The following is a 15,082-nucleotide window of genomic DNA, read 5'->3' as shown; positions in this document are numbered from 1 at the left end:
CAAAGCTCTGGCCTTCTGGAGAGCTTCATCCAACCAAGCCAGTGTGGGCATATCAAGGAGTGTCTGGAGATCTAACAACCACTTGAAGCAAAGCAAAGCACATCTCTTTCATTTGTTAGCACTCAAAACATGCTGTGTTGCACAGAGATCCAGCAGCAGTGAATGAGGAGCAGGGAAGGTGCTGCAATAAACAGCCAGGACTCCAAAACTGGCTAAGATGCATCTTTGCCTGAGAGAGATTTCTCAAATCTGAGTATCTAGAGGATATCTAAACCTTTCAGTTTGCATTAAGCAAGCACTTCTTGCTGTATTAGTGCAATGACTTGGCCCCAGGTGCAGAACGGGCTGTGTCCAGCAGAGCAGGAAGGCAGAAACAAGAGCAAGGGTGAGCACAATAACCATGCAGGCATGCAGCACCCTAGGATGTTCTCACACCATGAGAAGTTCAGAAGTGAGAAAAAGCCTTATTCAGTACAGTGGAACACATCAGATGAAGGCCAAGTCCAAACAGAAATTGTTATTAGTGTGATCTGATTGTACCTGGAGGCAAATCCTATTAAGACAGGGCTGCAAATCTTGTGAGCGTGGCTTTTTTTGTGATTCAAGTTTGCATAAATATTACACCCCACCCTTTCAGGCTGTTTTAGCACAGTCATGGAATTTCTAATGAGCTGAATAACCCTTCCTTCTGTTGAGAAATTTAATGGTATATATTTTTCTTATTTACTGTTGCCAACACCAGCTCAGCATAATTCATGATCTGTAAAACCAATCTTTTTTTTTCCCTGGTGAGCCTGAATACATAAATTTTTCAGGCAGTGTAAACTATAAACAAAAGAAAAATCCAATGTTTCCCACTATGAATGAAAAGAGGGGTTTTGGATCAATTATATTTTGTAATAGTTTTGCAGGACTTCTTGTGAGTAAGAAGAATTTCTAGTAAGTGGCAAGGATCTATTGTAGTGAACCCTGTCCTCCCTCAGGGCAATTCTTTATTCAAGCCAGGCCATTAGCAAGGGTAAATCAATGTTATCAGCTCACACACACTGACAGCTTGTGTGGTTCCCACTCCCCCTTCCTCCCCCCACATTAGGTTATATTTTTATGCTCTCCAGGGAAATTCAATTAACAGTGTTAGTCTCCTCCTCTCAGCCCATGAGTGACACCATCAGGGCTCTTTTCAGTGCCCACTGACATGTAAGATGTGTCTGCTGATTTCTCACTCCAGGTTAACAAGAGAATTCCCATCCCCTGCTGCAAATGGCCATGTATGATCCGTGCTGTAAACACAGCAGCAGCTCCTGACAGCAATGCTTCCTGACCTTATTGATCAGCACACCCAGAGAGAAAAACACTTCTCCAGTGCTTCAGTAATGTTTTGGGGGTAAAGCCCCAAATTAACAACAAAATAACCCATCAAATTTAGTTTTTAATTCCCCACTGCAGTCTCAACAACACCACGTAAACAATGAATGAGTAACACTTAGCTGCAATTCACATCTCATTTTAAACAATCTCAGCAGATGACTATTAGTAAAAGGCTGGATACAACTCCACATTCCAAAGACTTTCCAAGGATTATTTAGGTAACTTCCAAACAGATTCATTTTTTCATAGTAGTCATGCAACAACATGATTTCTGTATTTTGAAATCAATAAAAAATGAATTTTTCAATAATTAATGGAAACACTGCAGAATTTGAAAATGCCACCACTCGTTCAAACACACTATCAAGCTTGATGAGCAGCTCCAAGAAACCAGAAGAACACACATGAGGAGCCTGTAGTGTTTAAAAGCATGTGCCACTACCAATTGTGTTCTTCACATTGACTAAGCTGTGAAAAGCATCAAGCAGAGCTCTCATTTTCACAAACATCCACTCTGAGCCACAGTGATGCAACCCCTCCTCAGATTTCATTAATTTGGTTTCTTCCAGAACTAATTTTAATTATGTCTTGATTATAGATAAGAAACTGAAGTATTTTCAAGTGGTTGAAGGGAGAACAGAACATAATGTTCCAGATGAAAACTCAAATATCATGGCCCTAATGGAGCAAAAAACCACATTACAAGTCACAAAGCACTGACTGACCATGAGGAAATAGGACAAAAGATGCAAAGGCAGTGCTATTAAAAAAAAAAAATCCAACATTTACCATAAAGCAAAACATGCTCTACAACCATATCACTGTAAAAAAGTTAAAAACCTAGAAATATCCCACATACATGCACATCATACCTTCCTCCTCCAGCAAAAACACACTGACCTTGTTGAACTCTGGTGCTCCAGCAAACCTGGATCCAGTTCTTTCCTCTGTTTTCTGCCAGTTTTTTGGCCCTTTATTGTAAAAGCTGTTTGTGGGTAAGCACTACAAACTAGATGACTGAAATGACTGAACACAACCCTCATGAAAATACAGAGGAAAAAAGTGAGAAGTGTAATGGCAGACACTGCTTGTTACATGGAGGTCATTTATTCTTCAATATCTCACATGAAACATTCCCAGATCCAAACTGATCATACTTGAGGGCAAAACAATTCCTAGGTCAATCATGTCACAATACCTCTTTTTCCAGAATCCGAGAGATCTCTCCTAAAGTCCTGTCCAGACCAGGGACTTTGTTGTTGCCCAGGGAACAGCTATCCTGCATTTGGAGGTGCTTCACAAGGTCTTTAGCTAATCGCTGTAACCTTCAACAGAAAACAAAACCAAAGAGCAGTTAAAGCCACAACTCCCTTCTTAACCTCCACCTTTGTAATGAACCTCTGGTTACAGTGAAAGAATCATGAAAATCTATGTTAAATATTAATATCATCTATTCTGAACAGGATGCCAAACATCCTAGTCAGCTTGGAGTGACATTTCACTCTCTACTTTTCCAGGAAACAGCACAGAGTGAACAGTACAGCCATAAAGGCACTTTAGGAGCTCCATTTGTTTCTGTTGTTTCCCTACTCCCCTTCCCCAGTTTATCCTGCCATCCTCATTTTCAAATGGTTTCACCCTATTTAAGATGAGTAAGGGAAATGGAACAGCAGGACCACTTGGCTGATTTCTTATAGGCATCATAAAAGAAATGGCTCTTCAGGGTTATTTGAAGAAGAGAAGAGCAGTGGCTTTGCAGCCTACTCAGAAAGGGCATTTGATTAACAAGGATCAGTAATGAAGCCAAAATGCAGAGGTGGGAGCAATGCACACACATACATGGGTTTGGTTTCAATTCAATTTTCACACCTGCACCTGGGCTCTTCACCTGTGCTCTCCTGCTGGCCATGAGGGGAAATACACAGTGCAGGGCACAATTCTCTCACCCTCAGGTCCAAAATACAGCAGTCAAAACACACTCCGAGTTTATAATCCTCAATATCAGAATATTGATTTGGGGAAAAATAGAGAGTTTCCACTGAATCAAGAGACAACAGGTACTCTGTGTCTTCTCTTTGAAAAAATTGGGAGCTTCATTAATAGCTTTCAAGACAAGCTGAAGATACATATATGTTCTTGAAGTACAAATAAAAATGATTTGTAGAATTCTGAGTCTTGGACTTCTTATCATCTGGTCAGCTGAGCCTACTAATATACAACCAGGATTTTTCTATGACAAGAAAAATAAAACGAGATTATATCCTGATGAGATTTTTTTGCACTGCTATTTCCTCTGTGGAAAATGAGGTTGGAGGAAACCTCTGTCTATCTCCATAAGCCACAAGCTAAAATGGGAAACAAAATTAAAAGCCAAAGCCCAAATAACTGCAGGACTTGGACAGTAAATCAAAAGACCATAGCACCAATGAGAAGTGGAACTGCTGCAGTCCACAAGCAGAGTATTCTCACAGAGTGGGATTTAGAATGGCTATTGCCTTGGCAATATCCTAGCACATTAAGCAAAAAATACTTCATTTCTTTGGTATATCTACCCAAATCCCATGATTAAAGCATATATAAAGCCCACCACCCTATATTGTAACTTCATCTGACAAAAGACAGCAAGACAGGTTTCCATTTGCTTCATTTAACATCACAGGAAAGGAATTCCACCAGGATTAACCACAGAGGCTGAAGAAAGGCACTTCCCTAATCTCCATCAGGCATCAGCATACAAAATGTGTAAGGTTTATGAAAACACTGCTCACAAGGACTGAGAGAGAACATAATTACACTACCCTGAGCCTTCAGCAGACACAGCTCACACAAGAGTCTTTCTCTTCAGTCTGTTAAGATGCTCCACAACTTAAACATCACGTTCAGTTTCTGTCCTCACTTTCAAAACAACCTGGACAGTACTAACTCCCCAGGAAAAGCTTCCAGCTTTCCATTCCTTCTAAAAGTCTTTCTGGACACTTTTACCAAAATTCAAACTTCCTAAGCGTGTGTTCAGCATCACAGAGTAAGAACCTGAAAGAATGAATTTCCAATTCTGCCACATTAAAGAATTACCTCTCACATCCTCATATCCTGCTGCAGGGTGAGTCTGCTGCCAAAACCAGTCAAGGGATGCTGTGTGATCACATGGGGAAGAGAGGGGAAATAAAAACTGCCTCCCCCCACCCAGTGAACCTTGAAGAAATTATTTAAATATCCTTCAGACTGACTTCTTGGCCGTGTCAAAGAAATAAGAATAATTTTTGGACTGTTTCAAAGGAGTAGAAGTCTATGCAAGAGGACTTGTGCTTGGATGCAGAATTTGCCATTGCTATGAATGGATTTGGAAAAAGAGAGCTCTTTGTACACACTGGACTCCTGGCACACTCTTGGTATGCACTGGGGATTACTGGGACATGGCATCCACACCTGATCAAGGCACTCTGGAAATATCATTGAATCCAAGTCCAAACATTTCAAGACAATTAATTCGTCTTCCTTCTTTACCCCAATTTTCACTCCTCCAATGCTTACTAAGCTATACAGGAATGATAAATGACTGAAACTTTACTGTGCAGGATAAAAGGGAAAGTTAATGTTTTTTTCCCTTATTTACATCTCACTTATTAAGGTTTTAGTACTCCTCACAAATGGATAATTCAGAATGCAGAAGAAATATCAGAAGGACATAAGGGCCTGATTTGTCTTGGAACATTCCCATAATGTAAACCAATAAATTGTGTGTTCAGCAAATACAAATTCAGTATCTGATCTTTTTGCAATGCAGATGGGAAAACAAGGGATATTCACATCAAAGGTTTCTAACATGGGCTAAGTATTTTTAGCAGGTTTAATGTATTTTATGGGCCAAAGGAAAAAGATCTGTCAATATTTCTAGGCCATATTTCCTCTCCAGAAAAAGCCAAAAAGCCTTGAAATAGAAGAATCAATGTACCCAGGTTGTAGATTTAACCAGATGCCACATTCCTCATGTCCCCAGTGCCATCCCTGCCTGTTCCCAGTGTCACTAGTGCCACCCATGCCCCTTCCCCGTGTCCCCAGTGCCATCCCTGCCCTACAATCCATGTCCCCAGTGCCACCCCTGCCTGTTCCCCATGTCCCCAGTGCCACCCCTGTGCACCCCAGTGCACCCCTGCTCTTCAATCCATGTCTGGCACACAGGGCACCCTCTGGCTTCTGCAGGGTGCCAGCTGTGTCCCACAGCTGGACACTGCCCCCAACACTGCCAGACACAAACCAGCTGCAGCTCCAGACACCTTGAAATGGAAATCTGAAACATGGTGAACAACTCCTAGAATTTCTATTTTCTGAATATATTTCTTTGCATTCCCATTAGAATATTTTAGCCTTTCTCTGAAGAGGAAATCCATTGCCTGCCCAATCAAATTCCTGGTATTTATCTTGTTTTAAAGTTTACCTGAATTTTATTTTATTTACGCACTGGCTCTTCTACAGTTTCCACAACATTTTGGAAATGAAATTTTGTACAAGTACTTCTAGTTTCAGAGAGTGTCTGTTTTTTTTTCCTCAGTAATCAGTAGTTTGGTAAAATATCTTATAACTGGCCTAACTGTACTCTAAGCCTACCACTGCAGGAAAATCTCCAAGATGAGTTTATCCTGTGAATACACTGATATATCATAATGAAAAAAAGACTGTATCAGTACAGACATTTAGCTTTGGGCTTCTGAAAGAACAAACCTCACACTACATTCTCATATCCTCTGCAGCAGACTCTTACAGGAAATAATATTTCTTTTTCTACCTCTTCTTTTTGTGCTGCAGTCTGTTTCCAGGAGAACAGTGGTTCCAATTTCCATACTATCTGAAGTATCCCTTCACAGTTAAAAAAAAAAGAGGTAAATAAAAAGAATACATTAAAACAATTCCTTGTTATGTGAGGAGAGACTAGATAAAATATTAGACCAAGGGATTAACTTTTCCTCTTGCAAACCTGCTAATTCCCTTCAGGCACAAGGCAATCTTTCATTACTTTAGTTTCCCTGTTGTATTGAAGGATGACAATTATACTTTACTACTTGGATATTTAACACTGAAATACATGGCCTCCCCCTGCATTAGAAGACAGTAAATAGATGTAAATAAGCCTCTAACTTTGTGAAAATGTGTTCCTTCCCTTTTCAAAATGTGCTCTGACATACCTTTTGCCATGTTATCCTAGTACACTGGACACTAAATAATGACTCAGATCAGTTCCCAGAAAATATGAATTAATACTACAAACCCACCAAGAGTCCACCAGCACTGGCAAAATGACCTAAGTGCCACCAGGGACCAACCAGCCAATGCACTTGAGAAAGGCAGGGAGCAACACCTGGCTGCTCTGGGTGACAATGCCCACAGTCCTTTCCTTGAATGCCCCTCTAGGCACATGAAATAGTTCAGAGACCAAAATACCTACCAAACAAGGCAATATTTGGAATTCCTAATGCACATGATTTCTTTTTTTTTAAACAGATACTAAAAACCCCAACTGTCTCAGCCATCTTTCAGAAGTCACTTCTAAGAAAGAACTCCTCAGAGCCATTTACAGTGTCACATGAATCAGTGCTGTGCCACTGAAAAGGGGATGCACACTGTCCAGCACAGCAGAGAAAAGCCTGTCTGCTCATTGCTCTTAGTGTAGTACCAGTGTAGAGCTTAGAGAGCACTTGGATCAGTGCTTCCTTAGTGTAAAAGGTTTTATAAATCTGCAAACCCTCAGCTAATAAGAACCACTGAAACAGTCTATCAGTTGCATCAGGAAATCAGTGGTCTCATAATATTAAAGTGGCCTAATCTTAAAGGTGATCTAAAAAGGCCTTTTACCTGCCAAAGACTAACTCTGGTTTCTGTCTTTCTTCTGTAACAACTGACAACATGACTAAGAACTAAAATCAGATAAGAAGTTGCATTCCATAAATGGTTCTGGTTGTCTGTGAAGACACTCTCAGTTTGGGGGTAGAGAAGTGGATAAAGAAATGTGGCATAAGCAAGGAAGCCTAAAATAAAGATATCTTGATTTAATTCTAAAACACATTGCTTCTCTTAAGGAAATAAATAAACCTACCAATTGTGTCCTATTTTAAATAGAATTTTAAAAGGAACTTCTCCATTTTCAAGCTCCACAGCCCACTAAGTCAGAAGCTATTTCCTCTTCACTGGTATACTTCCACTCCAGTCTGAGTACATCAAACCTTCCCTTGGGAAAGACAAAGTCTTGACATTTGTTTTGACCCCAAGCCTGCATTTAGCACTCTGGAGGAGTTGTAGCCCCTTTGCTGTGTGATGGGACTTGTCTCAGTGTCTGTGCAGGTGTCCTGAGAGCTGTGCAGACTCCCAGCTGCAGCAGTTTGTCCTCCCAGCCCAGAATCCCAGTGCTTGCACAGCTTCCCAAGGTAATAATGCTGCACACCCACTACTGTTTATTTCTTTGTGCTGGCTCCCCTTCCTGCTTAAGCAGGGTCCTGTCCTTAGTTCTGGGTTTTCCAATTATTTTTCTCTATATTAAGACTAGGTTGTACCATGTAAACAGGTACAGTCTGAGCTAAAACTCTTGCCTCATAAAATTTCTTGCTCTCTCATCCTTTCTCTTACAGAAAGAGAGAATACTTCCCTATTCTTCTTCCATTTTGTAATATGTATTGTGCAAAGTAAACACATTTTAACAGAAATAAATGGGCTTCTGGTTGACTCATAGACACTCCTCTACTTAAAAAGCCAGTTCAGACTTGAGTTTCCATTTTTACCCCTTGATTTCAAAGAAGATCACAAATATTTAAGTCCTCATAGCAGGTAAAGAATTGTGTAATTTAGGAAATAACAACAACTATGGTACTTGAAAGTATATTTCAAAAATTTAGTTTTAAGCAGCTGATAGATCTCTAGGTTTCTACATGAAGACTGCAAAGAGACCTCCCAGATCTGTGATGGAAGTGAGCTACACAGTGGCCATCACTATTCACACCTAAAAGGGTACAGCCCTAAAGGAGGCAATAAAGGAAGAAACTAAAGAAGCAGATGGAACAGAAGATTCTGCCTGAGAGCAAATGAGCACTTAATTACATAAAGAGAAATGAAAACTATAAATTCAGGATCAGTCTAAAGATTTGAAAACATTAAAAAAAAAACCTAACATCTGAGTTTCTCTCGTGCTACATTTGAGACAGAAGTGACCAAGTTCCATCACTGATAATCTCAGAATTTAATAATGAGACACTAGAGCTCATTAGTATCTTCAGAGTCAAATGCATGCACTTCTACTTTCTGATGACTAGAACTTAATTTTTTATTTTCTAGCAGCAAAGAAAAGCAAAACAGAAAAGCTACAAACTAGAAGTCTCAATATACCATGAAATTAATCTTGCAAATGGAAGTGCTGATGACCACAAAATGAAGCCAACTCCTTCCCATGTGTTTATGCAGGTGTGCCATCTGCTGGAGATGGGTCATTTTCTTATGGCAAACCTCAGTGATGGATTTTTATTATTTTAAAATACATCTAAGATCCAGCAGCAGTTTCCAAGCTTTTGAAAAGCCTATGTAAAAGATACTTGCATACAGACTAGTTGTATGTACATCAAAGAGCTGTAAGTGCAAGGATCTGAACTGCTTAACCACCAGCAGCTGGGACAAAGTGCCACCCTCCTCAGCAGCTTATGGGTGATGGGAACAACCACAAAACATACAGGATCTGGTACAGGTCACTACCTCAGTCTGGAGACAATATCCCCAGTCTGGAAAGCTGTTGCAATTTTAGGATGAGGATTTTTGACTCCAGCCCCTGAGAGCCCACAGCCCCCTGACTGATGCTACAGAGCCCCTAAAAGCAGCTAGCAGTGAGGCACACACACCATCTGCCCACTGGGAATGGATGTGTCAGCAACACTAAGAGCAGGCCAGGCTGCATAATCCTCTTCACTAATCTGTTTGTTTCCCCACTTCTGGCTTAGGAGCCTCTTGGTGCTTTCCTAGAGCTGCAGGAATGCAGGTGAGCTGTCAGTGAGCACCTGTGTGGATCCTGGCATTCCCCACATCTCCCTGCATGCTGCATGAAGGACTTTGGGTTTGGTTTCTCCAGGACCCGGCTCCAGCTCTCCCCTGTGCTCCCTCATTCTGCTATCAAGGACAGCAAGCAATCCCCATCCATCTTTTCCATGCCATTTGTGACACTGGAGAGCTCTACAACATAACCCCACAAGATCATCTTCCCATTATCACATTTTCCTCCAGGAGTAGTACTAGTTCACTTATTTCCTGATACATAAGATATACCTGAAATCATGACAAATTTCCCTTTCTGCTATCTCTGAACCTTTAGCAATTGTAGTTTATCTGTTCAGAGACAAGGAGCTAGAATTCCACATCCTATTCAAAAGATGTAAATGACCTGGTATTTGTACCTGATGACATTCTTTGTTCTGTTGTCCCTTATTTCTAAGTAATTTTAACAAAGGATTTTTAGGAGCTGCTGAGTACTGAGCTGATATTTCCCAGGAACTACCTATCCCATCTGCAAATGCAAGGCCCACACTTTTTATGTGAAGATAAAACTGAGTTCTGTCTTCCCCCTCCATTGGGCAGCACACAGAATACACTGGATTTCACCTGCCATTTTACTGCCTGCTCACTCACTGCCTTCAAAATTATCATTCAGCACCAGTTCTTGTCCCTACTGTCCTGAATCCCTGCATGAACATCACACTGTCCCCTCACTGCTGGCCATTTGAGAACATGTTGACCATCACAGCACTGCAGAACTCTACTGGTAACCTCCCTGTTCTGCCAAGGACCAATGAAATTCCACTTCTTTTCAATTTCTTCACTGTTTTCCACTTAAACTACAGCTGTATAGTTCCTTTTAAGATCTTAGGTAATAGACCTTATCAAAATCATTTTGGAAATCCAAATGTTTTGCATCTTTTCCCAAGTGCTTTCAATGGACTCAGAAAATAAAAGCTGAGCAATTTTCACTTTCAAACTAAGCAGAAGGAATTTGTCAGTGATCACAGACCTTGTTTTAATCTCACCATCCAGCTGTTTTCATCTGTGCCTTGCCCTTGACAATAAAAAAGTCTATTCTTTAAAAAGCTCAGTGTCAGTCTAAGACACCAGGGCATTAAAGCATCTGTGTTTCTACAAGAACCCTTGTTTCTGACCAAATGGAGGTCAAGCATAAGATTTCCAATCCCAGAATTCCAGTGCTGAATTTTCACCCATCAGTCTTGAAATCTAAGTCTGGAACCTTCTTGTTTGCAGGTAAGAAAAAGATAAATATATATTCTCTTTATTATTGCAACTTACACAGGTTAAGATTTACAGTGTCTTCAGAAAAAACCTGCATTTATTGAAGTTTATACCTCTGATACACATCAGTGTCTGGTACAAAAGGTAAGTCAGGATGGCCACATGCCCCATATTGAGGGGAAACCTTCCACACCTGCTCCACCAGAAATTTCAGGGGCACTTCTATGACAGACAGGGGAAAAAAGGTTATGTCTAAAATATAGAGAGATAAATGCTTACTTGGCTTTAAATGGGGAATCAGACACAGCATTTTTTGCTTCCATCAAGCTCTCATATTCCTTTGCCCTGGAGGAGAAAATATTCATTATTATTGACTATTGTCTAAAGTGTACAGGATGTAAGAGAGCAAGGGAGTTCAAACCTTTGGGGTTTTCCACTTCACAGTAAAGCACAGCATTTCTGTCAATGCTGCCCTGCCATAATCCATAATCCTACTGGCCATTGACCATTAACAATTTATGATTAACATGACTGCTTTAGAATAGCATCAGTACACAAAAAGTGTATTTAAGTTGACTTTTCAAATGGTAGAAGATTTCACAAGTGATACATACAACTGTAGTAATCTACTGCCTATTATAAAATGATTAGTGATATAATGCTATATAATATTATGATAAAAATACATAAGTAATATTATTCTATAAAATATTAATGACTTAGACACATAGTGCAGACCAGATTAGTACATCACAGAGATTACAAATAATTGATTGTATTTGCAGGTACAGGAGCATTTTTTAATGTAACTATTGACTGTAGTGTAACATAATGAATGTTAGGCAAACAGCACAGAAACACCTCCACCAATGACTCCTTTACTGCTGCAAACAGAAACACGACCTCTTTAGTCCCTTAAAAGTCTTGTTTGCACTGGCCATATGCCAAAAAGCAGGAAGAGGGAGACAGGACTTTTTTCCACTGCTTGTTTTCAGTGCAGCCAGCCTGTGCCAACAGGTGCAAACCACGAGTCCTTCCTGGAGCAAGGCAGGACCCACATTGACAATCCTGTACCCATTTCTGACACACACACAAAGCAAAACTGATCCAGGCACTGCAGTGATGCAGATACATTTCTCTCAGATACACAGACCAAACTTTTATGTTTTTTCTTCACCCAAATGGCTCAAGTTTCCCAAAGCTACTCTGTCCTCTCGTTTTCTTCACCATTCCAACTTATGCTCCACACAAATATTGTTACATCACCACCAGCTCTGATTTGTGGGTCATTAATAAAGCCATTAATCACAGCTGAATTTAGTATTAAACATGAAGGTGAGATTCCTTTATTAACCTTTTGCCTTCTTAGCCAGAAACAACACATTTCAGCTTCTGTGAGGACAAGTCAGTCAAACCTGAATTATTACCCCAGAACCCTGTTACCAAATGCTCATGGCTGCAGTGTTTTAAATCCCCTGCAAAGCCTGGACCACCTCACTGCTAAGCACAGCTCTAATGCTTCCATTCAGCTTTCAGCAACCCTGCTTCTCCTGTGTGAGTATCCAAATATCCTCCTGCTAGCAGCACATGCATGATAACCTGAGATCATTTACTTACCTATATATCAGCTGTTACTGATAGCACCAGTTAAATGGCTTAGGGTTATAAATATAATTAATAAGACTAACGAAACTCCTCAACACATCTTCTATCCCATTGATCACCATTTGTCCCCTCATTCACCTCTGCCCTTCATTGCTTTGATACTGCAAGAGTGATTTAAGATCTGGAAACTCAGGAGTGTAACAGGAACCTATTTGGTTGCAGTTCTTATTTTTTTCCAGTTTAAAATATCACAGCTTCCTAGAAACTGAAATGAATGTGACGTTTCGAGTGCTGAGGTGTAAGGGCATTCGTTGTAACTATTTATTTTCCTAGAGAAGACTTGTAAATAGGCACTAAAACATCTTGTGTAGATCATCTGCTAACACCTATGAAACTCTGAATGAGCAACATCAAAAAACCTCTGCTTTATGTTGCTACTGGACATTTTTATTAATAAATATTTTGTGTTAACATCAGAGAATCTTCTATTTAACTGTGAGTTATCTTCAAGGATAGCAAGGCCATTGGAAATTCTAGCCACCCTTTAAAAGTAAAACCAAGCTCAATGAACATGAACTTCATGTCTTCTCAATATAACTTAGATTTTGAAACTTTCACTGTATTTTTTTAGTACACCACCGTTGTAAAATGATGGCCTTTATTACTGTTTTAATCACAATTTTTGATGACGAATATGCTGACTCACTCAGCAGTCTGACACATAGGAACTCAAAATGTTCTGAAAAAGTTTTTCTCCTATTTGTGCCAACAATAAATTATTACTTCAACCTGCATTCCAAGGTCTGACAAATCTTTGACTAAATTCAACAGAAGCAGCCCTAGAGAAATAATTAAAACTGGACCCAGTAACTGCATTAAATCAACAGGTCGTATGAATAACTCTGCATCCTGAGCAAGCACAAACCTGAAGGACATTATGCAGTTCCAGCAGAGATATTCAGCTGGTGGATCTGCTCATGCAAAGAGAGCAGTCACAAAGAGTAAAACACTGTAGGACTGTTGTGTTTTTCAAGACTGATGTGCCTGCTAGGAGTTAATCAAACATCTCATTTCTACTGCAGCTCGAAAAATCCGTGCGAGCTTTTCTCTCTTATTTGAAACTCTTCTTGCTTCACAAAAGGCAGGGAAAACGTGTAACAATGACTCTTGCCTAGCTGAGAAGTATTTTTCGAGAGAAATGCAAAAATAAGCTGCAATATTCAGCTGAGCACGCTGAGCTGGGGACCATTCAGGCATGAAGAGTGACACTGCCAGCTCAGGATGTAATCATGTCCTGAACTCACACCCATTTGCAGACGTCACTTTTTAGACTAAGAACAAATGGCACGTCTGACAACTCACTTTCCACTTGAAGATATTTTTAACTTTCTTCTTGTTGTGACAGGCAACAAAAAATTATTAAATTTAGTCATGGGATTTGACACTACAGCAGGCTGACTTCTATTTGTTGATTACTATTGATTTTCTTTGATACTTCATTTAAAAATCAATAGCTAGAAAGAAAAATAGGCATGGTTTACACAAATTTAAACATGCTATTGTATGCTAGAAGAGGCTACAGTTTTGGCAGGGCACTGGCATCCAATTATGAGAAAAGCTCTTAACAGGTGAAACCAAGGGCTCCAGATCGATATTCAGTTTTCTTTCTCAATCAGAGAAAGTGGCCATAAATTAGGCTCATCAGTGTTATTTTCAAGACACTCTCAAAGCAAATAATTTTACTTTTTTTTCAGCCTTCCACTGCACTCATACTAGAGGACAGAATGTAAAGTTTAGAACAAAAGTTGGAGGAAGAAAAATACAAATAAAAATTTGTGGTACCTGGAGTTCATCCGTGCCTTTAGCTTTTTGGCTTTCTTTTTAATTTTCTGTTTCTCCTCTCCATCCTTTAATGGTTCCACAGGAACAGAACTCTCAATCACAATGTCCACAATGTACTTCTTTAATGACAGGTGCTCCTGTAGAAAGTATTGAAATAATATTTAATGGTACAGTATGTGATGGAGATCATAGATTGTCTTCCCAGGAAAAAAACCAGTGGTAAATATTTAACTGAAGGTTATATAAATGAAGCCAAATTTTAACATAAATCTTGGCAAAGAGATTATTTCACACTGGACAGAACAAGCTGTGTGCTTTTTAAAAAGGGAGAAAAATTATTAAAAGAAGAACAATAAATATTGTGCCTTCTAGTCAAAAAAATTGTTACCTAACAAGTATGGACTCCAAGCTGACATCCTCCCTGTGCTCCAAGCTATCTTTTGCAGCTACAGAAACCTGCCCTACCTACATAACTCATTAAATAAGTTAGTTTTGGTTTTTATATTAATTCCTCATCAAAATCTAAACGTGTCTCAATCTTCATTAAAATATATGGAAATGTGTTTTACTATTCTATTATTCACTACTTACAATGTTACCATTTATTAATAGGACTATTACTTTTCCTCCCACATTAAAAAACTTGTATTTAAGAAAAATATTGGTAAAATTCCAGTTCCCCACTGAAGAAATGTTAAACAACCAGTTCAATGTCAGTTACTAAAATGTATTTTCACAATTTTTAAAATACTGAGGCTTGTACCTATTTTCTTACAAAATATCAAACTTATTATGAAGTACAGGTCACATGGCTTATTAGGGTAATTTATCCTTAAAAATTATTATGACCACAATCAGATGTGGTTATTCCTTCCTTTTGGTAAGTACCCTTAAAATTCAAAGTAAAAGGTAAAGTGCTAAAAAAATTTATAGACAAAGATTTAGATAAAAGATATAGACAAAATTTATAGATAACATTTGTATATTTTACAAAAATTTATAT

At 39.2% G+C, this 15,082-nt stretch overlaps 1 protein-coding gene across 2 annotated transcripts in view; it reads right to left on the bottom strand.

Annotated features, from left to right (window-relative positions):
• The window catches only part of SCAPER (S-phase cyclin A associated protein in the ER), a 130,413-nt gene that overhangs the window by 62,337 nt on the left and 52,994 nt on the right, over window positions 1-15,082 (bottom strand). For both annotated transcript variants that reach the window (XM_088172345.1, XM_014879164.2), the window contains exons 21-23: window positions 14,080-14,216; window positions 10,912-10,977; window positions 2,567-2,693 (exon numbers count right to left, since the gene is read on the bottom strand). In XM_088172345.1, the coding sequence (XP_088028471.1) occupies window positions 2,567-2,693; window positions 10,912-10,977; window positions 14,080-14,216 (330 nt within the window). The remainder of the gene's footprint in view (window positions 1-2,566; window positions 2,694-10,911; window positions 10,978-14,079; window positions 14,217-15,082) is intronic.

This window comes from Sturnus vulgaris, chromosome 13 (assembly GCF_052056855.1).
Source record: "Sturnus vulgaris isolate bStuVul1 chromosome 13, bStuVul1.hap1, whole genome shotgun sequence".
Taxonomy (NCBI): domain Eukaryota; kingdom Metazoa; phylum Chordata; class Aves; order Passeriformes; family Sturnidae; genus Sturnus; species Sturnus vulgaris.
This window is presented reverse-complemented; position numbering and strand designations above follow the sequence as displayed.